This window comes from Diadema antillarum, unplaced genomic scaffold (assembly GCF_040938485.1).
Source record: "Diadema antillarum isolate AM-2024a unplaced genomic scaffold, OU_Dant_1.0 scf00000066, whole genome shotgun sequence".
In the NCBI taxonomy this organism is placed as follows: Eukaryota; Metazoa; Echinodermata; class Echinoidea; order Diadematoida; family Diadematidae; genus Diadema; species Diadema antillarum.
The window spans coordinates 1132293-1142930 of record NW_027270955.1 but is presented as its reverse complement, the minus strand read 5'-3'; the positions used below and the strand labels follow the sequence as shown (position 1 = coordinate 1142930).

The window sequence follows — 10638 nt, the reverse complement described above, 5'->3', positions numbered from 1 at the left end:
AGAGCTTGCTCTCCTGATTCTTTAAAGTTCCATTTTCATTGCATGAATTTTACATTGCTATGTTTTGGAAACAATGAACATGACATTCACTCTCTCGCATCTCCCAACAGACACCTCAATACCTTCGTGACTCAAGAATAATAAGAAGAAGGAAAACGGAGGAAACGACAGCATCGAAAACGAAACAACGCTGAAAAAAAGAAGAAATCAGACACAATGAATGTGTGGATTCTAGATTGGGCATACCTCTGCCTGTGCCTCGCATTTTATCGCGCTGTTGCAGGTAAGTCCATACATGCATTCATTGTAAAACGCTTTTTGCATAATAATGTTTCATGTCAATGCATCATTTATATAATACCCAGTCGTTCATTCAGTCATTCATTCATTCCTTTTTTTTTCATTTTCATTTCCAAGCAATGTACAGTATGTCCCCCCCCCCCAAAAAAAAAAATATATATATATATAAATAAAAAAATAAAAAAAATAACAACCAGATTTTTGCATTGAAAACTTCCAATATGATTAGACTGTCTAAATGCTGCTTCAGGGTCTTGAGATATAACATCTGAGCTATATTTTGCAGAAAACCCCATTCAATTTGGTTAAGTTGTCACAGAGAAATGTGCATAGATCTTTGTAAAGCATGTCATGGGTCTGATTCTTCCAAATTTAGCACTCACGGATGCTCTAGGTAGAGCATAATGTGTGAATACAATTGACAGAACTTGGAGGGAAGGGATTCCTGACATGCTCTACAAAACTCCTCATTTCTCTTTGACCACTGAAGCGAATTGGATGGGGTTTTCAGTAAGATGTGGGTAATGAGTTATATATTCCATACCTTGAAATTTTATTTGGATTGATTCACTATTTCTAAAGTTACCATTGCGGAGGGTCCCATTGTATTTTTTATTGGGGGGGGGGGGACTTACGGTACATAGATATATAATATAACATTTCATGTAACTTTGTATCACAAAAGGGGAATGATTCCAAGTGGTATAAACTAATCTTGGGATACTTTGATTAAAACTTTCTTTAACCTTGTGTATATTACGCATAACATTGATATTGTGAGTATTTGCTGTAAAATAAGAAACTTTAACAGAGACATGGTAGAGAGAATGTTGTTTTTATTTCACAAAAAAAACTGATGATATTATTTGTAAACATTCTATACAATACGAGTATGGGTCCTACGAGCATGACGAGTATTATACAGCTGCAAGAGAGACGGAGTCGGTATGGTAACTGGTAGTCAGTGCTTTTAATCATTATGTAGACATTCATGATAAACAGGACTATTTATCACATCTTCTTCATTATCAATTCCACAGCATGGTGTGTACCATACAATGAATCAGCAATGCGTTTAATTCGTTGTTGATTTTTTTTCTTCTTCAATTCCTTGTTAAGCTAGTTTGCAATGTCAAACTGATTTATAAATTTCCATATAAAGCCCAACGTCACTAACCACACGACAGTCATCAATAAGTATCATGTTACCACTAATTACATATTCGACGATGATATTACAGGTATACGAAGCTTGATATTATGAGTTGTATTATGTAGTGATATGCATCGTTATGTTGTTGATGATTATTATGTTACCAATTAAACATGCGTTATGAAGTCCACTTCATTTTAGTTGGAATATTCTTGCCGAAACGGGAAACACTCATACTAGGTGTGTTAAATGCAAGAGAATGCACGTTTTGTTTTTTTTTCATGAAACCTATAGGATCATACTTGCTACAATCAAAAGCTTGCCATATTGTGTTACGTGTAAATACCAAGGTCGAAAAGTTGTTGTTCAAAGATTTGATTACTTTTGCTTTGTAATGATTTTACTGTATTCTATAGTATGGTGGGCAAAATGGTCTTGGCTAATTTCGAAAGGCTGAAACAGGTTTACCTTGATGTTCTGAAACTATAATTTGTTACTGTCTTTCATCAACGGAACAATCAAGACACTGCAATTCTTTTCCCTATTCATCCTGATTAAAGGGTAGGATGTATAAACGATGTTAGAAACATAATGTATTATAAAATGGGTTCAAGAATGTAGCCAATAGGAAGCGCTGAAATGAGTCACGTGTGCTTTGGTTATTCTAGTCGCATCATCCTATTAGACAGGGCAGAGCCAGGCAAAAACTGCCTTTTTTTCCAGTCAAGGTTTTCTCACTTGATTCTGGTACTTTAGACCATACTTAACAAAATAAGCTTCTGCGCCATCTTGAAATCTGTTCCAAATCCAAGATGGCCGCCAAATATCCAAAATGGCCGCCAGAGGACCTAAAAAGTGCCTTCTGTGGTTAAGATTTGTCTGGGGATGGGCTTTTTTTACTGTATTTGATGATAAATGGTAAAAGGAATAAGATTCAGTGAATTAAAATTTAAATCAGTTTCTTTTTTATTGCGAAAATCCAACATGGCCGCCAGACGCAGCTCCCGAAATTAATAAATGTCATAATAACCGGAGGGTCAAACCCTAAAAACTTGCTTACTTAACGAGTGAGTTCCACTCTCTCTACAAACTAAGTAGACCATACTTATTTTCAAATTTTTATTGTAACAAACAACATTCCACTGGTCTACCTCAAAAAATTTGTTGAGAAAGCCTCCAAATCCAAAATGGCGTCCAAGATGGCCGCCATATTTACTGAATTTGCTATTTGAAAGATAGAATTTGATAGAAACATCAGATTTCAACAAATGTGATGTCATATGAAAGAGAATAAAATTTCCTACAAGTTGATACCATTTTGTGGGCGATTGTGGTAACTGAATTGAGATATAAAGGAAAAATACTCATTTTTTATATTTTTCTGAAAAAAGGAAAATCATGAAAATGCTTGATTCAGCATAAATCAGAAAAAGACTGAAGGATTATCTTGAAACGTTTTTAAGAATTTTGCTTCACATATAATCAATATTTGGAGAAAATTAGGAGTCAGTACCATTTGCGGTTCAGGAGTTATAATTTCTCAAACTTGAAAACTCACTATGTAAAAATTTCCACTTTAGCTGTGACAAGACCTTGTTGGTCGTGAAGAGAGTCTGCACGCGCCAAGACTACTACACGCACCACTGGCACTGGCGCTTGTAGCAGTGCCAGTGGTGCGTGTAGTAGTCTTAGCAAACGCAGACTTTTTCTTTGACAAACAATGGTTTGTGCCTGCAAACTAACTTTTCATACCAAGTGGTAGATCAGGTGATGCTGATTGCTATTATTTCAAAGTAGTTTGTTCTGAAGCAGATGAGATGAAGCAAAAAAATATCTTTCAAATAGAGGTAGAAGCTTGAAACAACCATGCTATAGAAAGTTTAAAACAAAATTTGGATCAATCACTCAAAAAATTCAAGATTGCAGGCCATCAAAGCTGACATAGTTTATTGCGCCAAATTAAATGTATTATCTTAATTTTGGTACAATTTTGTCTGTTGTGCTATCTATTTATCGTTTTTATATATTTTGAACATTGTAGTGCTATTTCAAACCGTCATGGGTTTTTATGGAGATATTTTTAAAACCAGTGATATTCTACTCCGAAAAAGAAAAAAAATCGAGTGGAAGTTTCATTTTTGAAGGAGTTAATAACGGAAATCAGTAAATTTAAAGTACAATTTGAGTGAATTTTGAGTGAAAATTTTCATTTTCACTCATTTCAGAGTGACCTTAGGGATCACTTGTCACTCTTTGAGTGATCCCTGAGATCACTCTAAAAGGAATGAAAATGAACATTTCCACTCTCGAGTGATCCTGATATCTAAAATGTGAAAGCATCTACCAATGGCATTAGTTCAATTCAATTTTGACACTATAACCCACATGAAATCAGCTTAAAACGATGTAAGACAAATCTATTCACAGTGAATACACTTTCAGCATGCTTATTTGTCAATTCAATTCAATTCAATTCAATTCAATTCAATGTTTTATTTCATTTTTTTCGACAAGAACATATAAACATCACTTCTTCTTTTTGGGTAACAGAAAATCAGGTGCTCAAAACTATGTAGGATGAAAAGAATACAATCATTGTAACACCTTACAATCATTACAGATTATCATAAAACTCGAGTGATTTGAAGTAAGTAAACATTGTGGATAATTCGAAAAATGGAGGGACCCACTAAAAAGACAAGTCTTGTAGAATGTGGGCCCCTCAGAAATGTGAATATACAGCATGAATAATAATTTTGGACGGTGTAATTTGAACAATATACTGAAAAGTAATTTCGCACAACACATTTAAAAGCAACTTTGAGAAATTTCAAAGTAGATTGTTCTGATATGTTTTTATGCCTCCGCCAACGAAGTGGCCGGAGGCATTATGTTTTCGGGTCGTCCGTCCGTCCGTCCGTCCGTACGTCCGGACGTCCGTCCCGTTTTGTTTTTTGTCGATATCTCAAGAACCGTGTGGTGGTTTTACATCAAACTTGGTATGAGGGTATATCCTGGGGGATAATACTTTGTTTGGAATTTAGGGTCATGGGGTCAAAGGTCAAAGGTCACAGGTTATTTTGTGAAAAAAAGTTGACATTTCATGTTTTTCTCCATATCTCGCATATGGTTAAAGGTATCTTCATGGAACTTAGTATATATATGCTTGTACCGATGGGCAGTGATTATCTAGAAAAGTTGGGGGTCATGGGTGAAAGGTCGGGGGGGGGGGGGTCAAAGGTCAAGGTCAACTCCTCAAAATATCACTACTTATATTTATGCAATGCCTGAAGGTTTGCTTTTTTAACTTGATGTATGCATGTATATCTGTGGGAAGTTTTTGCCAAAAGGTCAAAAGTCAAAAGGTCAAAGGTCAAGTGAAAGTGCTTAATTGCACTTTTTCCTCCATATCTCGAAAGTAACTCAAGGTATCATCATGAAACTTACATATTTATGCATGTTCTACCTGACAGTGATTCTCTTTGGAACTGTGAGGTCAAAGGTCAAAGGCCAGGTTTAGATAATGCCAATTTACCTTTTGATACTGAAATTAAACTTTTTCTCAATACCTTGAAAATTACTCAATGCATAAACTTATAAAAGGGTCAAAAGTCAAGTAAAAATCATCAGTTCCCGAAATACCTGCACTCTGACCTTTTAATCATTCATCCAATTGAACCTAGTTCTAGGAAAGTGAACATTCAGCACATTTGTGGCAAACCTGTCATTTTGATATTTTGCCAATTGTGTGAAACTGTCATCACACATTGTCAAGACATTGTACTATAGGAGAACCATGCATTATGGCGGAGGCATACCAGTCGCCGTAACGACATTTCTAGTTTTTTATACTACTAGTATGCTGTCAACAGTTATCAATGTTATGGTTTCTTGAAAAGAAATGGTGATATCTCCGTATGTCTTAGGCTTCATTATATATATATATATATATATATATATATATATATATTTACATGGTAGAATGTTTTGTGATACAACTAATCTGCACATATAAATCGAATGTGATATCTCTTCCAATGGTAAACGATACCTTTAGTGTGTTGCGTCAGAGTCAAATCTTGATTAATTATTTGATATGTTTTTAGAATTTCTTGTATTGCTTTAAACCATATTGAGGGTTTATTTTATTTTTTGGGGGGAGGGGGGGGGGGTGGAGCTCATTTTAGTGTTTGGGTAAGGCCCGATCTTTGATTTTAAAAAGAAATGCCTCTGTATCAAAGATATGCTTTTGTACTTGTACTCTGCTGTTGTAGAAACGTGAATGATGATGGCATATGTGTAATAATATCTGATCCGTACATGTCCATGAAAGCCCTTCTGATCCGAGCACCCCCCCCCCCCCCCCACGAAAAATCCGACATGGCGGCAATTTCTCAAAGTTGCTTTTAAATGTGTTGTGCGAAATTACTTTTCAGTATATTGTTCAAATTACACCGTCCAAAATTATTATTCATGCTGTATATTCACATTTCTGAGGGGCCCACATTCTACAAGACTTGTCTTTTTAGTGGGTCCCTCCATTTTTCGAATTATCCACAATGTTTACTTACTTCAAATCACTCGAGTTTTATGATAATCTGTAATGATTGTAAGGTGTTACAATGATTGTATTCATTTCATCCTACATAGTTTTGAGCACCTGATTTTCTGTTACCCAAAAAGAAGAAGTGATGTTTATATGTTCTTGTCGAAAAAAATGAAATAAAACATTGAATTGAATTGAATTGAATTGAATTGAATTGAATTGAATTGAATTGAATTGAATTGAATTGACAAATAAGCATGCTGAAAGTGTATTCACTGTGAATAGATTTGTCTTACATCGTTTTAAGCTGATTTCATGTGGGTTATAGTGTCAAAATTGAATTGAACTAATGCCATTGGTAGATGCTTTCACATTTTAGATATCAGGATCACTCGAGAGTGGAAATGTTCATTTTCATTCCTTTTAGAGTGATCTCAGGGATCACTCAAAGAGTGACGAGTGATCCCTAAGGTCACTCTGAAATGAGTGAAAATGAAAATTTTCACTCAAAATTCACTCAAATTGTACTTTAAATTTACTGATTTCCGTTATTAACTCCTTCAAAAATGAAACTTCCACTCGATTTTTTTTCTTTTTCGGAGTAGAATATCACTGGTTTTAAAAATATCTCCATAAAAACCCATGACGGTTTGAAATAGCACTACAATGTTCAAAATATATAAAAACGATAAATAGATAGCACAACAGACAAAATTGTACCAAAATTAAGATAATACATTTAATTTGGCGCAATAAACTATGTCAGCTTTGATGGCCTGCAATCTTGAATTTTTTGAGTGATTGATCCAAATTTTGTTTTAAACTTTCTATAGCATGGTTGTTTCAAGCTTCTACCTCTATTTGAAAGATATTTTTTTGCTTCATCTCATCTGCTTCAGAACAAACTACTTTGAAATAATAGCAATCAGCATCACCTGATCTACCACTTGGTATGAAAAGTTAGTTTGCAGGCACAAACCATTGTTTGTCAAAGAAAAAGTCTGCGTTTGCTAAGACTACTACACGCACCACTGGCACTGCTACAAGCGCCAGTGCCAGTGGTGCGTGTAGTAGTCTTGGCGCGTGCAGACTCTCTTCACGACCAACAAGGTCTTGTCACAGCTAAAGTGGAAATTTTTACATAGTGAGTTTTCAAGTTTGAGACATTATAACTCCTGAACCGCAAATGGTACTGACCCCTAATTTTCTCCAAATATTAATTATATGTTAAACAAAATTCTTTAAAACGTTTCAAGATAATCCTTCAGTCTTTTTTCTGATTTATGCTGAATCAAGCATTTTCATGATTTTCCTTTTTTCAGAAAAATATCAAAAAATGAGTATTTTTCCTTAAAATCTCAATCCAGTTATCACAATCTCCCACAAAAATGGTATCAACTTGTAGGAAATTTTATTCTCTTTCATATGACATCACATTTGTTGAAATCTGATGTTTCTATCAAATTCTATCTTTCAAATAGCAAATTCAGTAAACATGGCGGCCATCTTGGACGCCATTTTGGATTTGGAGGCTTTCGCAACATTTTTTTTTTTTTAGGTAGACCAGTGGTATGTTGTTTATTACAATAGAAATTTGAAAATAAGCATGGTCTACTTAGTTTGTAGAGAGAGTGGAACTCACTCGTTAAGTAAGCGAGTTTTTAGGGTTTGACCCTCCGGTTATTATAACATTTATTAATTTCGGGAGCTGCGTCTGGCGGCCATGTTGGATTTTCGCAATAAAAAAGAAACTGATTCTAATTCTAATCCACTGAATCTTATTTCTCTTACCATTCATCATCAAATAGAGTAAAAAAAATCCCATCCCCAGACAAATCTTAACCACAGAAGGCACTTTTTAGGTCCTCTAGCGGCCATTTTGGATTTTTGGCGGCCATCTTGGATTTGGGACAGATTTCAAGATGGCGCAGAAGCTTATTTTGTTAAGTATGGTCTAAAGTACCAGAATCAAGTGAGAAAACCTTGACTGGAAAAAAAGGCAGTTTTTGCCTGGCTCTGCCCTGTCTATATTGCAGATCGTCTGTGCGCGCGGCGGCTCCTTTGAATTACATGCATACATACAGTACGCGCTGTCAATCCTGTAAACAACTTCTAGTTCGGGCTGCCGGCCGGCCGGCCGGCCTTTCTTCCCTTGTGCATCTAAACATGATTGTGTGGCGTACGTATACTCTTATATACGTACACTTTGTACAGTACAGTAGACCAAGCGTTGTGGGACCGGACGCGTACATGGAGTCACTTTGAAGGGCAAATCCAACGATTTAGCAGGTTAATTCTCACGCCGTTTTCAGAGTATGTTGCCTAGTAGGCCTATATGAGGAGTCTATATCAAGTCTTTAAGGTAAAGGGTGCATATTCTATGTAAAATAAGTAAGTTTTCATGCGGGAACTTAAGTGTCCGGAAACCCAACCCCCCATCATACTTATACTGGTATGTGCGGGATTTCCGAGTGCGACGTGCGTAAATGTTTGGGACGAACATCTTCGGACGTCTTGACCCACAAAGGTACGTGAAAAACGCTAAAAAATGCTGTTAGTTTTCGAATTTTCGACCCATTTTATAAAACAAATGATGCACAGGATTATTTCGTGGCGTTAGTGGAGGCGTAGCTCACTCTCGGGTATTTACAATGTAGTGCAACATGCACTCGGCTTCGCCTCGTGCATGTTTCACAATTGTAAATACCCTCGAGTGCACTACCAGTATACGCCTCCACTAACGCACTCTATCCTGTGCATCATTTGTATACAATCGTTTAACCTAACCCTGCCGCCAAGAAATTATTGCTGTTTGAAGGCCAATTGATTTCTATTCTCCTTCGTCACCGCTCATCAATGGATATCACTTCATTTTGTTCTCAGACATCCTAATTATCTGTAACATGGCTAAAGTGAGGCCCCTGTAGTCGAATTAGGGAATCATTTGGAATGTTGTTTTTTAATGCGTACGACAAAAGAAAATTAATGCACTATAAAAATAGTGACCATGGCACAGTGCATTAACCAATAGAATGTTCTTCATATACACACACAAGGAAATACACAGCAAATAAACTTCGTACGTACATGACACCACACACCATACATGCACACACACACACACACACACACTCAAACAAACTAACAAACACATTCATATGACTATGTATACACATAATATCACGTTATATTCATGTTGGTTAACTATCCCGTCGGCCATTGGTTTCTTTTCGTGCCACGACGCTTTTAGGGACTCGACCTAAGTAACATTCATTGTGTTACATTATCTTCATGTTCAGATGATGTTATTAATAGTGGTCGAGTCCCGTTCGGATCCGAGCGCGACCCGATTGTGGTCGTATAGCTTGAAATAGCTCTAGTATCCGAAATGTTGGTGTTTTTACCTCAGAAAATAATTATGTTTCTCTTTACTAGGTATATATCGGCGCAGAGAAGGCAACTTAGATAGGATATCACAAATGTTGACGTTTGTACATCAGAATGCCTTTACTATAGGTAACCGTGCGCCGCGAGAAGGCAATTTAGATAGGATTGGACAAAGACATGGCCATGATAATGTGGCATGTAATAGAACACTCATTTGGTGCTTCAAACCTCCCACCCTTTCGGCAGAATATCCGGCGGCATCTATGACACTGTATCATCCTGTGCAATCACCAAATCCTTCCTTGACACAGACATAGCAATAGACAGGAACACGCGGCAGGGAGATAGCTAGAGAAGAAGAGAATAATATGCAAAAGACACTGCTGTCTATTACCATAATGCAGCCACGGGGATTTGGAGGGATAAAAGGAGCACAGATAATGTTACCTGACTTGAAGGTGGATGATTCCCTGCCCAATCCGATGTCACTTCTCCTCCTATAGTCTCTACTGTGAATATAGCCATAAAGACTGACACGGATTTTTTTTTTTTTTTTTAGATCAATTGAAGGGTAACTTTACCGCGATTGAAGGCAGGAAATATTTAAATCGAGGAAATATCCACCCCCTTTAAATTTCAAAGGATGATTTTTCCACCTTTATAATATACATTGCTCCCTAAATAATAAATGGAAAGTAAAGCGTTACTGTCAGTTAAAGGGATGATAACATATTATTGGTGGAGATGAGGATTGAACTTTTAACCTTTTGCTAGAAACCAATAAACCACCTATGGGATAATACAGAGCATATAACATTCAAGAGGAATTCAAAGTTTATTTGATGAAAATCGGTTTTGGAATGGTGAGACATCAAAAAACAAAGTAAAACAAAGCGATCGTAATAAAAGATGGGTCCCACTTTTTATTAGGATTACTCTGTTTTGGGTATCTCAGCCATTTCAAAACCAATTTTCATCAAATAAATTTTGAATTGCTCTTGGAATTACACGCTCTTTCATATTTCATAAGAGCTTTCTCATTATCTTACCAAAAAAAAATGTAAAAAATCTGAAGTTACGTCTCAACCAATTTTTCTAAAATCCTATGTTTAATTATTTTGCCGTAATCATTTGAAAATTTCTGCATACTCAAATGATGCCTCGCTCGGATGACTTCAGTAGTTTGATCAACTTGCTACTTTTCTTAGCATTTATACCTTAGGTTTAATCAAAAACATCAGACTATACTTTG

The 10638-nt window shown here is 36.1% G+C and overlaps 1 protein-coding gene across 1 annotated transcript in view; it reads left to right on the top strand.

Moving 5' to 3' along the window:
- The first annotated feature begins 216 nt into the window (after nucleotides 1-216).
- The window catches only part of LOC139716500 (MAM domain-containing glycosylphosphatidylinositol anchor protein 1-like), a 62146-nt gene continuing 51724 nt past the window's right edge, over nucleotides 217-10638 (top strand). Inside the window, exon 1 of the mRNA XM_071628041.1 lies at nucleotides 217-283. Within this exon, the coding sequence (XP_071484142.1) occupies nucleotides 217-283 (67 nt within the window). The remainder of the gene's footprint in view (nucleotides 284-10638) is intronic.